Genomic DNA, 14,931 nt, shown 5'->3' on the forward strand with positions numbered 1-14,931 from the left:
TGCCCACTTCTCACAAAGAAAGTAGCCCAAATGGAGTGGAGAGAATTCCCAGCCTGGGCAAGTGGGAGTGAGTCACTCCCAAAGACACCAAACGTGGCCTGCAGATCCAGACTTTCCCCGGCTCCAGACAGCCTCGTACCAGGGGTGGCTGGTGCCCTTTGGGGATAGTCCCTCTGAGATCCCTGGAGCAAAACGGGTTCCAGCAGCTGCAGGGGGCTCAGGGAAGGGCCTATCCGCAGCCAAGGTCGACCTGCCACGGGCACAGAACCAGACTTCTGCTCATTCACCAGAACTGTTCTTGTAAGTTCATGTGTTCAAGTTTTGTGTTTTTGGTTTTTTTTTAACCTCATCACCGTTTATTGATTTGTGAACTGTCGAGATCACTGCTGAAATCTGAGACTCACTCATCCCTATCCTCCTCTTGGCTTCCACTTGAAAAGGAAGTCTGGAGCAGGACCATCCCAAACACCAGAGGGTGGAAGGGAGACATGGGGGGAGCAGGTGCAGAGGATGTAGGGAGATGAGGGGTGGGGGAGGGGAGGGGACCAGCGTGCATCGTTAGGCTCCTGGGGACACACACACTCCCTGATGCACAATGAGGCCAAACATCCAAACGTCAGTCTGGAGCAGAGAAAGGTTTAATGCAGGGCCAAGCAAGGAGACTGGTGAGTCATGCCCTAAAAACCCCTGAGCTCCCCAAAGGGTTTTGGCAAAACACTTTTAAATGCCAGGTGGTGGTGGGGTCGCAGGGTTTGTGGTCAGCTGATCAGCTCATGCCCAGTTCCCTGACTGGCTGATGGTGAGGGAACAGCGTGGTGGGGTTAATTTTATCAGTCCTTAGGCTCCAGGAGGCCTAGGGCTATGTGCTCATGGTCATCAAGTAGTTAGCAGTTTCCATTTGGTGGGGGGGTTTCACTTCTGCAGAACAGCTCGGGAATTGTGCAGCCAATACTGTTACCTAGGTGCTTCAGAGAGAAGCTAAAGCAGAGGAGGGGGGGGAAGGTCCCACAGGGTCCAGCTCAGCAACACAGCTGGCTTCTGAAGCCATGGGAAAAGTAGGTTTCTTATCATAAAATGTGTTTTTACATTAATCAACTGCTTCTGTGGTCTTAAATAGGTTTCTCTATGAAATGTGTGTATGTGTGTCTCCGAGGGCTAAAAGGATTTTTACAAAGCAGCTTTATTCTAGTAGATTGCATTAGTTCAAGCTGCCACAACAAAATGCAAAAGACAGCTTACACAACAGAAGTTTCTTTCCTCACAGTTGGAAATCTGTAGAAGTCTCAGAGCAGGAGCTCAGATTCTGGTAAAGACTCTTTTCCTGACTTGCAGACAGCTGTCTTCTCACTGTTTATTCTCATGGTATTTCCTCAGTGCCGATTCGTGGAGAGAAAGATAGAGAAAAGCAAAGAATTTCAAATCGAACTTCTCCAAAGCATTATGTCCCTTGAAGAACTCCCCTTTGTCTTTCTTAACGGATTTTTTTTTTTACACAAAATACTTTGTGTGTTTGTGATAGATTATGAAATGACCTCCAGTGAATTACACCTCTCTGCATCCATGCTTCTCTGCATGTAACATGCCACATCTTCCAGCAAGAGACTGAATCTGTCCCTCTGCCTGTCTGAACGTGGGCTGGCCTTGTGCCTTGCTTTGACCAATATAATACGGAAGAAGTAACATTGTACATGTTCCAAAACCTTGGGCTTGTAAAGCCTTGGCAGCTGTGTCTTTGCCCTCTAGGTACCCTGTTTTGAGACTGACATGGAATGAAGAAGCCCAGGGTAAAAGTGCATTTGTAGACAGGGATTTAGCCAATGTAGCTTTCTTAGTACCCAGCTCATCCACCAGGTGAAAGCATCTTTCTGAAAAGTAAAGCATTGCTGTTTTAACCAACGAGGTTGTAAGATGCTGGATTCTTACAAAGCAATAAAAAGTGGTACTGAAAGTACCAGGGCTTCCCTGGTGGCTCAGAGGTTAAAGCGTCTGCCTGCAATGCGGGAGACCCGGGTTCGATTCCTGGGTTGGGAAGATCCCCTGAAGAAGGAAATGGCAACCCACTCCAGTATTCATTCCTCCCATGGATGGAGGAGCCTGGTGGGCTACAGTCCACAGAGTTGCAAAGAGTCGGACACAACTGAATGACTTCACTCACTGAAAGTACAAACCAAAAGATAAATCCAACAGAGATTGGTACTTAAAGTGAGAATAAATAAATAAATGCAACAGAAACTGGTATTGCTCTAACAAAACCCAAGTATATGGTATGCCACTGACCAGGGAGACTGAGAATGCTGGAAGGTGTAGAGGGGAAACTTTTAGTAGAAGCTATAAAAGCAGGGAGGAAATTGCTACAAAGACGTGATAAACTACCAATGAACTACTGCTTGTGGTAACTTGGAAGGTAGAAAATGCACATAATGAACTTGTTGATCTTGCTAATTTCCATCCACGATACAGAAAGTAACAATTAGCTTCATTTATAAGATAAAGGTGTTTGATAAGATAAAGGTGTTTGATAAAAGGTGGCATTTTATATTGCTGCCATAAAAATTATCACAAACTTAGCAGGTTAAACAACATAATTTTATCATTTTATAATTCTGTCAAAGTCTAGGGATGATAAAAATTTAAACTAGATAACTAAAATAATATTAAGTAAGAGTTTTGTTGTATGAAAGGATAGTTTGCAAACTAGGCGTCTTCAGATCCAACACTGAGGTAAAGCTCAGAGGCATGACATCACAGGATGATTTTATAAAGTGGAAGCAAGAAAATTGTTTAACTTTTACAGTGATTGGCTATTACAATGGGGGTTTCCAGGTAGTAGAGGATTGGTTAAAGTGATTATCTTATACCATTTTAGGAAGATGATTATAAGTCACTTATAAGAAAAAACCTAAGTTGATTTTTACTTTTGTTCATGAAATAAGCTAGATTTATTTTGCTTATGTAACTTAAATGATTTTTTTGTCTGCTTGTGGGATTTTCAAACCTGGTTTCTATTTTGTTCTAATTTAATGCTTCTGTAGGTCAGAAGTCCAGTAGTTCTCCCTGGCCCACAGTCAAGGGATTAGCAGGGCTGTGTTCTACCTACAAGCTCTAGAGGAAGATCTATAGGTCACCTTGGAAAAAACGCAAGACATAAAGGGTTGTGAGTTTAAGTTTTATTCAGAGTCTTACTGAGGAGTGTAGCCTGGGAGACAGCTCTGAGGAAGTGCTCCAAAGAGGTAGAGGAGGAACCAGAATATATATATGTTTTTTGGGGGGGTGGGGTGGGGAGGAAGGACTAGGAAATACAAACAGTCAAACTTAAATCTTGATAAAAGATTATTGCTAATCACAAAGAACAAACATCTCAGGTTAATTATTTTAGTGCTTTTCCATATATGGAAGATGCAAGAACCTGGGGTCATTGAAATTCTTCCTAAGACGTGCTTCGATCTAGGGGCCTGTTTATCCAAAGCACAGAGTGCCTCATCCTGCTTTTCATTTTGGATTCCTCTCAGGAGACACTGCAGTGAGTTTCAGCTTAACCCTTGTATAGGTGGGTGATGAGTGATGCTTTTTGTTCTTCTTTGCTCACGATTTCTTTGCTCATTAAAGTTGTTTATAGAATCAACTTCTTTGTGGCTGTGGGACTGAAATCCCCACTTCCTTGCTGCTTGTCAGCTGAGAGTCACTCTTAGCTCTAAAGGCCACCCACACTCTTTACCTCCACCCACAAAGTCAGCAGTGGTAGGCTGTATCCTTCTCACACTTCTAATCTCTCCTCCTTCTTCTGTGAATACTGCTAACTACGACCAGGAAGGTTCTCAGCTTTTAAAGACTCACTGGCCCACCTGGATAATCTAGGATAGCCTCCCTATGGTAAGATCTGCATTGCATAATCACATGTGCTAAATCTCTTTTGCCATGTAAGGTTTCCCAGGTTCCAGGGACTCGCATTAGACATCTTTTGAGGGGTCGTTATTTTGCCTATCACAGAGATGAACTAAAAAAGAACTTTGAGTTTACAACAGTATTTAGAGGAAAAGCAGAGGGCTCAGACCAGTCCAGTAAGAGATTTTTAACAAGAAATGGCCTCAGGATAAAATTTTAATCCAAGGGATGGCTATAAAACCCCTTGTGAAGGCACCAGAAAGATTCAAGCAGTGACCTGAAGACTTCCTTAGCTAAGACAAAGGAGTTTCCACAAATCTGAAGGGTCTCAAATCTGACTTAGCTTCACTTCCATAAAGAATTATGTCTGTAGCTGTGGGAGTAGGAAGTAAACCCTAATCAGATTTATAAGAAGCCTGTAAAGATTTTAATGGAGTTTATAAACTTGGATTAAAAGGAAAAGAGACATTTCACAATTTTTAAAGGACCTCTGGGCCTCCAGTGTTAGACAGGAGGCAGGCTGAGAAGTTATTCAGCTGCAAACAGGAGCCATACCTTATGGACAAGAAGGAACTCAGTGACACAGCACAGAGGCAAGGAGAGCAATAGGTGAGGAAGCTTAAGGACACCGGGAGCAGAATCACCCCTAATAAAGGAGCGTTCCCTGGCTCCAGTGGAAGGCGACTAGTGACATATGCTCAACTGGATTTCAGGAGTCTGTGGTTCAGTGTGTGTTACGCTTTTCCCGTTCTAAATGCAAGTCATCTCCCTCCCCTCCCCTGACGAAACCGGAGTGTTTATGGCTGTTATCCTCTTCAGTTTCACTGTTAAATGTTGGAGACTGGGGCAGATGGAGACGAGGAAGGCACATCATTTGTCTTTTTTCAGTTCGTGGCTCCCTGAATAAACAAGTGCTGCACTCAAGGAGCTGAATCTGCGGAATCATATTCAAAGAACTTTGTCTAAACCTGGATTGATTTAGATGACAAGATGCACAAAGATGCTTATCCCATACTGTTATTACATACATATCTGCTTATACCATGCTATTATTCCAAAAGTGAAAGTAAATAGTGATGGCAAAATATCATAATCATAAAATGCCTTAGACTGATCAGTATTTTGGGCTTCCCTTGCAGCTCAGTTGGTAAAGAATCTGCCTCCAATGCAGGAGACCTGGGTTCGATCCCTGGGTTGGGAAGATCCCCTGGAGAAGGAAATGGCAACCTACTCCAGTATTCTGGCCTGGAGAATCCCATGAACTGCAGCTTGCCAGGCTCCTCTGTCCACCGGGCTGCAAGAGTCAGACACAACTTAGCGACTAAACCACCACCATTTAACATTTACTGAGTAACCATAAACTATAATATTATCTTTAAACTAGAATGAAGTGATGCTCATCTAAAAAAAGTTTTTTTACTTTTGGTAAAATTTGACATTGTGGCAAATATAATCTCAATATACCCATTACCTGTATCATCCTCAAATGAATTCTGAAATGAATAGAGAAATCACATAAAGAAATAAAGAATGAAAAAAAAATTGATACTGATCATTATACCTGGGCAATAAAGGAACTCTAGCTGTAAAGATATAACAACAATAACATAGTCAGATGGCAAAACTCTGGTCTTCTGATATCAAAATGTCAAGAAAGACTCTTTTCACTTTTTTCCTGTTAACGATTTATTTTAGTAAGATTCTGGGACTGCGTAGCATTTGTTCATACACTCATTTATTATGTATTTGGCAAGCATTTATTGAGTGCTTATTAATGTGCTGTGCCTTGTATTAGATACTGGAGATGTAATAGTGAATGAGATAGAGTTGGTTTCTGATCTCACAAAGTCAGCTGGGGTTAAAAGCTGAGTGGGTCATGAAAATGTAAACACAGTATTACAATAAAGTGGGATAGATGACAGGATAAGACACTACAGTCGCCCCTTGTCCTTCTCTGTCCCTGGGGGATTGTATCCAGACCATCCCATCCCACCCCTAAAGGATACCGAAATCTTTGGATGCTCAAGTCCCTTACATAAAATGGCACAGTATTACACAGTATTGCGTGTGACCTATGTACATCTTCCCATGTACTTTAAATCATCTCTAGATTGCTTGCAATATACCTAATATTGATATAATGTAAACAATATGTAAATATTTGTAAAATACAATGTAGATGATATGCAAATAATTGCCTAAACCTGACAAATTTATATTTTGCTTTTTGCAATTTTCTGAGATCTTTTCTCCAAAAAATTCTGAACTGTGGTTGAATCTGTGGATGTGGAAACCCACATATATGGAGGACTGACTTTATAGAAATAGGATTTTGTTCATTCGTCTTAAAGGTTTCTTTATCTCCATAGCTTCTAGGCTGCAAATGTAAAAACAATGCTGTTTCTTTTGTAAACTGTTCCCTTTTGCAGTGAGTGCTACATCTTGAGCCCTCACATTCCAGGTTTCGGAGACCTATAAATGCCCTTTGATTATATCCTATAGGAATCCTTATATTTTATTGTATTCTGATACTACTGACCCACGAACGATGTTACATAATAGAAAACATTATACTTTGATTTTCCCTTAGAATTTCTGGCTGACGCCTAAATGGATTTTTCAGAATAAAGAACATCCTCAAAGGGCATGTAATGTAAGAGGTAGTTTCAAATGTCTAGTTTGCTTTCCCCCTTGCTCCTTTAAAGCCACAGCCCATTTAAAGACTACTGGCCTCATTTTTCGTTTGTTTTTGACTCTGCTGCCTCATGGGCATCTTGAAGACGAAGGCCATGCCCTACTCATCTTTGCAGACCCGTGACCACGTGATAATTATGTGATGAATGACTCAGAACTGTTGCAGAAAAATCATTGGTTTGAGATGATGACTATTTTCCCATTGCATTTTTTTTTAATCTGGGCATGGTCAAAACTTTGATTTAAAGCCATTCTAGTGAGCCACCAAAATAAGAAAAGAAAAAGAAAACAAGCAAGATGAGAATTGTGACCTAACTTGTTTTCTATGGTCTCTTTTACATGTGACAGATTATTTTAAACCATTAGCTAAAGAAAACAGTTTTGTCTTGCATTATTCATAAACTTATTATCATATGTGTGTCAGCGACAATACAGTACAAAAACAAAACTAACATGACAATCCATTTTGTAAAATGAAACTTGTAAAAGCCAACACACTATGCATCATCTCCATAAGGTACTGTTACTAGAGCGCCAAACATATTTAAAAATTAACAAGGAAAAGCAGGGAATGGCACTGATACTCCAAAAATCTACTTCCTCTTAGATATCAGAGGTTGAAAAATGATTTCCCGACAAAACTAGCAGCCCTCGAGAAGGAATTCATAACCCTAAGCTTTCTTAGGGTTAAATATGCTCTCTTCATATAACCGCAGCAAGTTTGACAAGTTTGACAAGAACTCCTCTTTCCGCCCTGGAGGAGTTAAACGTGGATTTGTGTTGGCTGTAGTTTTCCTGTCATCAAGCCACAGGCCTTTTTATCCCCATACAGGCTTCCTCTTTCCCCCTCGTTCTCCTTAGCCAAGGAAAAGTCAAGTACAAAGAGGAAAGAGTTGTACCCTTGCATCCCACTTAGCTCCTGTGAGGTTTTGGTGACCCTTCTATCCCACTTGGCTCCTCTGTGTTTTTGGTGACCCCTGCATCCCACTTGGCTCCTCTGAGGTTTTGGTAGCCCTTGCATCCTGCTTAGCTCCTTTGCTTTTGGTAGCCCGTCCATCCCACTTGGCTTCTCTGAGGTTTTGCTGACTCTTCCATCCCATTAGCTCCTCTGTGTTTTTGGTGATCCTTGCATCCCACTTGGCTCCTCTGAGGTTTTGGTAACCCTTGCATCCATTAGCTCCTCGGTGCTTTCGGTGACTTGGCCCCTTTCCCTCGCGGTCTTCCCCAGTGGGCCCTCCCCTCTCCGCACCCCGCCCTCCTCCGCCCCCCGTTCCCCGCCCCGCCCCGCCTCGCCGCCTCCTACCGTGTGACACAGCCCGGTCCTCCGAGCGGCCGCGGCGCCGACACCGCCTCCCGGGGCCGCGGACTCGGCCTGCGCGGCCGCCTCTGCCGCAGTCATGGCTGCTGACGGCGTGGACGAGCGCTCGCCGCTGCTGTCCGCGTCCCACTCGGGGAGTGTCACTCCCACGGCGCCCCCGTACCTCCAGGACAGCAGCCCCCGAGGTAAGGCCGGAGTGCACCTCTCCACTTCACAGGGGAGAAGCCTCGGACGTTCAATAGACCGCGATATCGGAGGCGGAGGCTGGGAAAGACGGAGGCTGGCGGTGCCCCCTGAAGGGGAGCCCGCCTGCCCGGGAGGCCCCCCAGGGGCTTTCTCGGGGTGTAGTTTGGGGTGTGTGTGAGTGTGTGTGTTTCGCCCCTTCCTCCCCACCGGTATGGGATGTGTGCGTGTGCACCCTGTCTGTACTTCGCCACTTCTGACCCACGTACGGGATGTGACATGAATTTCCCAGGCTGGGCTTTGCTGTTTCACAGCAGCTCCTGAACTGCATCTGGATGGTTTGGTGCAGATCTTCCGTAGTCATTCACAGTTCCTTTCGGGTGGCCGAGAAGCCGGGAGTACTGCTCAACCTTGGCGTCTGTCCTTGAAAGGGCTTAGTTTGAAAAAATATGCATCTCCTACCATACTCCGTTCAATCAGGGAGTTGCCTTACCAAAAGGAATGGACGTTACTAATATATCTGAAACCTCTGCCCTTATTACTCCTGCTTGTAAGGAGTATGTGTTAGTTTGAGTGGTAAATGCAAAGGAATAGAAGGCAAGATGGAATATTTTTGATGCATATCTAAGACTGAAATGGACTCTATAACATTGCATATTTCTCTTTATTTCTTTTCTCAAGGTGGAATCAAGAAAGGTTTGATGGCAGTGGGATCTGAAGAAAATGAGGGGGAATCTATTTAGCAAACTATTCAATTATTCCAGTAACTATCCTTGTTCTAAGCCTGTAGTAGAAATAAGGCGGAGTCAGGAGTTAAAGATAACTGGAAAGCAGAGTCAGGGGTTATAGGAAATGGAAGGCTAGACTGAAAAAACACTTAGACTAGTGAAAAGATTGGTCAAATATGGCTCTTGCAAATGTAGGTTGTGTATCTCTCTTTTTTGGATAAATGTGAGAGGTTTAAGGAAGCACACATTAATGATTTTGAAAATGTGAGTGGATCATGTTTCTTGTAACACAACTTTTTCTAAGTTCAAGTCTGAAATTGGAGCAGCTGTAGAGCAAGTTGAACTTGTCGAGTATTTAAAATTTCTGTTTAGCACTTTATAACTTTAAGAACAGCAATCTAGTTCTTAATCCACACTTAACAAGAAGCAGGACAAAGGAAAAAGATGTTTAGTTGTGAATAATTTAGTGTGATTGATGAGTTGAGAAATAAGGTGCTAATGGTACAGATACTCACACATTGAAAACCCGCAAGTCATGTTTGTTGGCCAGCATTAAAGATGTGTTAGAGGACCACTTGGGGGAATTTCCTTTAATGGGCAAATTTGATGTTAATATATTTACTGTTATCTAAATTTTATAGTCTCCATTAGATTTAAACACTTATTAATGACTGTTTCAACTTATCAAGTCACCTTTTTAAGACAAAATATTTGACAGTTTATTGAGAGACAGAGTTTAGATTTAAGAAACTGTTTTATAACAGATTTTCATGCCTTCTATCTGGTATCTTTTTTTTTTTTTAATTTTTAGTCAAATAATAGCTAAATCATCCCACAAAAATGGTCATAGTCATGGATCTGCTTGTAGACTTCTTTATCATTTGCCATGCAGTTGTTTAATCTGATAAGACTTCTGAAATCACACATTAAGGTAAAAGTTCCAGCTAAGGCACTAAGAAAATGAAGTTTTATTCCAGAAAACTTTTAACAACCAAAGAAATTCAATGTGTTATAAAATTCAACTGAGTAAATTTTTGAAGTCTTATTGGCTTCATTTATTGATTCATGAATCAGGCAGCCTCCCATCTAGCATATAGAAAGGAACTCCAGGGAGCTATCAGTACAAAGTTTAAAGACTGATATAGGCAAAAGGCAGTGGGACAGGGAAATTATACTAGCAAAAAGTGGATGGATTGTGGCAAGGTCACTTTTCTTTAAAGGATGGCAGGTCTCTATCAGGCAGGTTGTCTCACTAGTGCTGATCAGGAGATTGCTGATTGATTAGGTTAACATTTCATTTCTGGGAGAAGCATGAAAGGTGAAAGGTGAAAGTGAAGTCGCTCAGCCGTGTCCGACTCTTTTTGACCCCATGGACTGTAACCTACCAGGCTCCTCTGACCATGGGATTTTCCAGATAAGAGTGGGTTTCCATTTCCTTCTCCAGGGGATCTTCCTGACCCAGGGGTTGAACCCAGGTCTGCATAAGTGATTCCAATTCAGGCTTGTTGTCTTCTTCTTAACGATTGACTTAGCCAAACGATCTTTTCACCTATTGTAGAATTTTTTTCTTAACTGGTCATTGAGACAGGTTAGATAATTAGAAACACTAATATTATATGGCATAATACCCAGGAAGCAAGAAGCATAAATGATAAGTAAAAGGCTTTTTTTTTTTTTTTTTTTTGCATTTTTGGCAAAATATTTTTTCTAAATAAATAACAAATAAGAATATTGATAAATATTTTGAGAAATACATAGGATCTGATTCTAGAAGACCAGTGCTAGTCACTCATTCAGTAATTCATTGGTCAGGACCATGTGCCAGAGATTGCTCTAGGTAAACAAAACTAACCAAATTCATGCCGTCACGGAATCCACATTGTAATGTGGAGAAAGAATAAGTACAAACATGGTTGAATCACTTCAGATTGCAAGAAACAGTCTTTCACTAGACCAAATATTTTCAGTAGTTGACATCAATTAGAGTTGAGAGGCTTGGGATTCAAAAGACCAGAAATAAAACGTACTTTTTGATAAAGAACTTTGGCTTATGATAATTACCATCTATAATTATCCAGACTTTAAAAAAATTTTTGTTGAAGTGGTTAAAAGCCATAACTAGTGAATATTACAGCTACTAACCACTTCTACAAAAAAAAAATTTTAAAGTCTGGGTAATTATAGGTGGGTTAATAGCCATAACTAGTCAATATTTGGGCTTCCCTGGTGGCTCAGATGATAACAGATCTGCTTGCAATGCGGGAGACCTGAGTTTGATTCCCAGGGGAAGGCATGGCAACGCACTCCAGTATTCTTGCCTGGAGAATCCCCATGGACAGAGGAGCCTGGTGGGCTACAGTCCATGGGGGTCACAAAGAGTTGGACACAGCTGAATGACTAAGCACAGTGAATATTTCCTCCAATTCAACCTTTCACCCTTTGTGTAACTTTCTAAGAACAGGGATGTGAGATCCCACCAGAAAATGAAATATTTCATTTCAAATAGAAACTTGATAGAAAAAAAAAAAAAGAAACTTGATAGAATGTTTACTTATAGACAAGTTATGACTCAGATGGTAAAGAGTCTGCCTGCAGTGCAGGAGACGCAGGATCAATCCTTGGGTCAGGAAGATCCTCTGGAGAAGGGAGTGGCTACCCACTACAGTATTATTGCCAGGAGAATTCCCTGGACAGAGGAGCTGGCAGGCTACAGTCCACGGGGTCACAAAAAGTCAGACATGACTGAACGACTGACACTTTCCCTTTTTTATTGATAACATAGTGAGAGGCAGTTCGTATTTGGGTCTCGTTTCATTTGTGTATCAGATCCCCCTGGGTTTCTAAGTAGAATGCTTCTAGTGGTCTTTGCTATCAGTACTGGATTCCTGTGTAGAGTAGGAAATCACCTCTCCATTTGGTATACTTTTCTGCTTTTCTTAAATCATAGAAATTAAAATCAAAGAGTTTTAGCTTCATTTGAAAGGAGATTAGAAACATACCACAAAACTTATTCAGTTTAGCTATATTTACTTGCTTTCTTTATACATCTGCTAATTTTATAGATAGGATGTGGCAAATGAATATGACATCTAAATTCATGAGACGTCATCTGTGAAAAATGGTTTATATTTGGGTTGTCTAATTATTTATGCATTGAATATGGGAATGTGATTATCTACTTCACTATAATTCTGTAGGGAAAAGGGTACTTTGTTATGCAGAGATATTTCATTTGTTTAGTTTATTTCTGTTTGTTATTTATTCAGAAAATAAATACTGGAATACTAGCCAGGCTTTGTGGTAAGAAAGGAAAAACAGACATGGCTTTTCTTCCAGGTTAGTGAGGGATATTAAGACAAAAATTACGTAGTCATTCAGACAAATACAAAGTGCAGTGGGGAAGAGGACAGTGCTAAAAATATATCCCATGCCCTGAGGGTATAGAAGATATCATGAAAAGATTTAGCCTGATTAGGAAAGTCAGGAAAGGCTTTCATCAGACTTGATTTAGGTATGAAAGCTGAACAGTAGTTAATTTGGCAAACTGGGGATCAAAAGAACACTCTAAGCAAAAAAAAAAAAGGGGGTTTGTGCAAAAGCCTTTAGCAGGATAGAGGATGGTGAGTACCAGGGCCAGAGAGAAGGCCAGTGTGGTGAAAGCAGAAACAGCAATAGGAGATGAACTGCAGAATGGGAGTAGAGAGGGTGCTGTGGTTCGTGTTCTCCAAAGACTTTCCTCCTCTCCTAAGAACTATGCTTTTTGATATTCAAGTCCTAGAATAGTTCTTCTCTTTGAATCTGGACTGATATTGTGATTGCTTTTAGGCTACAGAATATTGTAATAGAGACCTGGATGACTGGAGACTAGGCCACAAGAAGTCTTCTAGCTTTTGCTTTGTTGTTGTCCAGAAGCTCAGTTGTATCCGACTATCTGCAACCCCGTGGACTGCAGCTCGCCAGGCCTCCCTGTCCTTCACTGTCTCCTGGAGTTTGCTCAGACTGATGTCCGTTGAATCGGTGATGCCATCCAACCATCTCATCCTCTGTTGTCCCCTTCTCCTCCTGTCCTCAATCTTTCCCAGCATCAGGGTCTTTTCAAATGAGTCAGTACTTTGCATTAGGTAACCACAGTATTGGAGTTTCAGCTTCAACATCAGTCCTTCCAATGAATATTCAGGGTTGATTTCCTTTAGGATTGACTCGTTTGATCTCTTTGCTGTCCAAGGGACTCTCAAGAGCCTTCTCCAACACCACAGTTCAAAAGCATCAATTCTTTGCTGTTCAGCCTTCTTTAGGGTCCAATTTTCACATCCATACATGCCTACAAGAAAAAGCATAGTTTTGACTAGATGGACTTTGGTCGGCAAAGTGATGTCCTTGCTACACTGTCTAGGTTTCTCGAAGCTTTTCTTCCAAGGAGCAAGTGGGTTTTAATTTCATGGCTGCAGTCATTGTCCACAGTGATTTTGGAGCCCAAGAAAGTAAAGTCTGTCATTGTTTCCATTTTTTCCCCATCCATTAGCCGTGAACTTATGGGCCTGGATGCTATGATTTTAGTTTTCTGAATGTTGAGTTTTAAACCAGGTTTTCACTCTACTCTTTCACTTTCATCAAGAGGCTCTTTAGTTCCTCTTTGCTTTCTGACATGAGGTTATTGATATTTCTTCCAACAAGCTTGATTCTAGCTTGAGTTCCTCAAGTCCAGCATTTCGCGTGATATACTCTGCATATCAGTTAAATAAGCAGGGTGATATTATACAGCCTTGACATACTGCTTTCCCAATTTTGAATCAGTCTGTTGTTCCCATGTCCAGTTCTAACTATTACTTCCTTGAGTTGCGTACAGGTTTCTCAAAAGGCAGGTAAGGTGGTCTGGTATTCCCACCTCTTTAAGCCAGTTTGTTGTGATCCACACAGTCAAAGGCTTTTTAGCGTAGTCAATGAAGCAGAAGTAGATGTTTTTCTGGAACTCTCTTGCTTTTTCTATGACCCATGGATGTTCGCAATTTGATCTCTGGTTCCTCTGCCTTTTCTAAATCCAGCTTGTACATCTGGAAGTTCTCGGTTCATATATAGTTGATGTCAGGCTTGAAGGATTTTTAGCATTACCTTGATGGCATGTGAATTGAGTGCAATTGCATGGTAGTTTGAACATTTTTTGGCATTGCCCTTCTTTGGGATTAGAATTAAATCTGACCCTTTCCAGTCCTGTGGCCACTGCTGAGTTTTCCAAGTTTGCTGGCACATTGAGTGCAGCACTTTAACAGCATTGTCTTTTAGGATTTGAAATAGCTCTACTAGCTTTGTTCATAGTAGTGCTTTTGAAGGCCCACTTGACTTCACACTCCAGGATGTCTGTGGCTCTAGGTGAGTGACCACACTATCATGGTTATCTGGGTCATTAAAACCTGTTTTGAATAGTTAGATTCTGAGTATTCTTGCCACCTCTTCTTAAACTCTTCTGCTTCTGTTAGATCCATGCTATTTCTGTCCTTTATTGTGCCCATCTTTGCATGAAATATTCCCTTGATATCTCTAGTTTTCTTGAAGAGATCTCTAGTCTTTCCCATTCTATTGTTTTCCTCTACTTCTTTGCATTGTTCGCTTAGGAAGACTCTCTCTCCTTGCTATTCTTTGGAACTCTGCATTCAGATGAGTATATCTTTTTTTTTCTCCTTTGCCTTTTGCTTCTCTACTTTTCTCAGCTATATATAAGGCCTTCTCAGAAAACCATTTTGCCTTTTTGCATTTCTTTTTCTTGGGGATGGTTTTTATCACCACCTCCTGTACAATGTTATGAACTTCTGTCCATAGTTCTTCTGACAGACACACTGTCTATCAGATCTGATCCCTTGAACCTATTTGTCACATCCACTGTATAATTATAAGGGATTTGACTTAGTTCATGATTTAATTGCCTAGTGGTTTTCCCTACTTTCTTCAATTTAGTCTGAATTTGGCAATAAGGAGTTCATGATCTGAGCTACAGTCAGCTCCTGGTTTTGTTTTTGCTGACTCTATAGACATTCTCATCTTCAGCTGCAAAGAATATAATCAGTCAGATTTTGATATTGACCATCTGGTGATGTCCACATGTAGAGTCTTCTCTTGTGTTGTTGGAAGAGG

At 41.4% G+C, this 14,931-nt stretch overlaps 1 protein-coding gene across 2 annotated transcripts in view; it reads left to right on the top strand.

Moving 5' to 3' along the window:
- Window positions 1-541: 541 nt before the first annotated feature.
- Window positions 542-14,931, top strand: part of PIP4P2 (phosphatidylinositol-4,5-bisphosphate 4-phosphatase 2) — a 76,246-nt gene continuing 61,856 nt past the window's right edge. Inside the window, exon 1 of one of the 2 annotated variants that reach the window (XM_055546700.1) lies at window positions 542-665. In XM_055546700.1, coding sequence (XP_055402675.1) covers window positions 596-665 — 70 coding nt within the window. In that variant the 5' untranslated portion in view covers window positions 542-595. Of the gene's footprint in view, window positions 666-7,888; window positions 8,080-14,931 lie in introns of those variants that run through there. The other variant, XM_055546699.1, reaches the window with a different exon arrangement.

Source organism: Bubalus kerabau, chromosome 14 (genome assembly GCF_029407905.1).
Source record: "Bubalus kerabau isolate K-KA32 ecotype Philippines breed swamp buffalo chromosome 14, PCC_UOA_SB_1v2, whole genome shotgun sequence".
Taxonomy (NCBI): domain Eukaryota; kingdom Metazoa; phylum Chordata; class Mammalia; order Artiodactyla; family Bovidae; genus Bubalus; species Bubalus kerabau.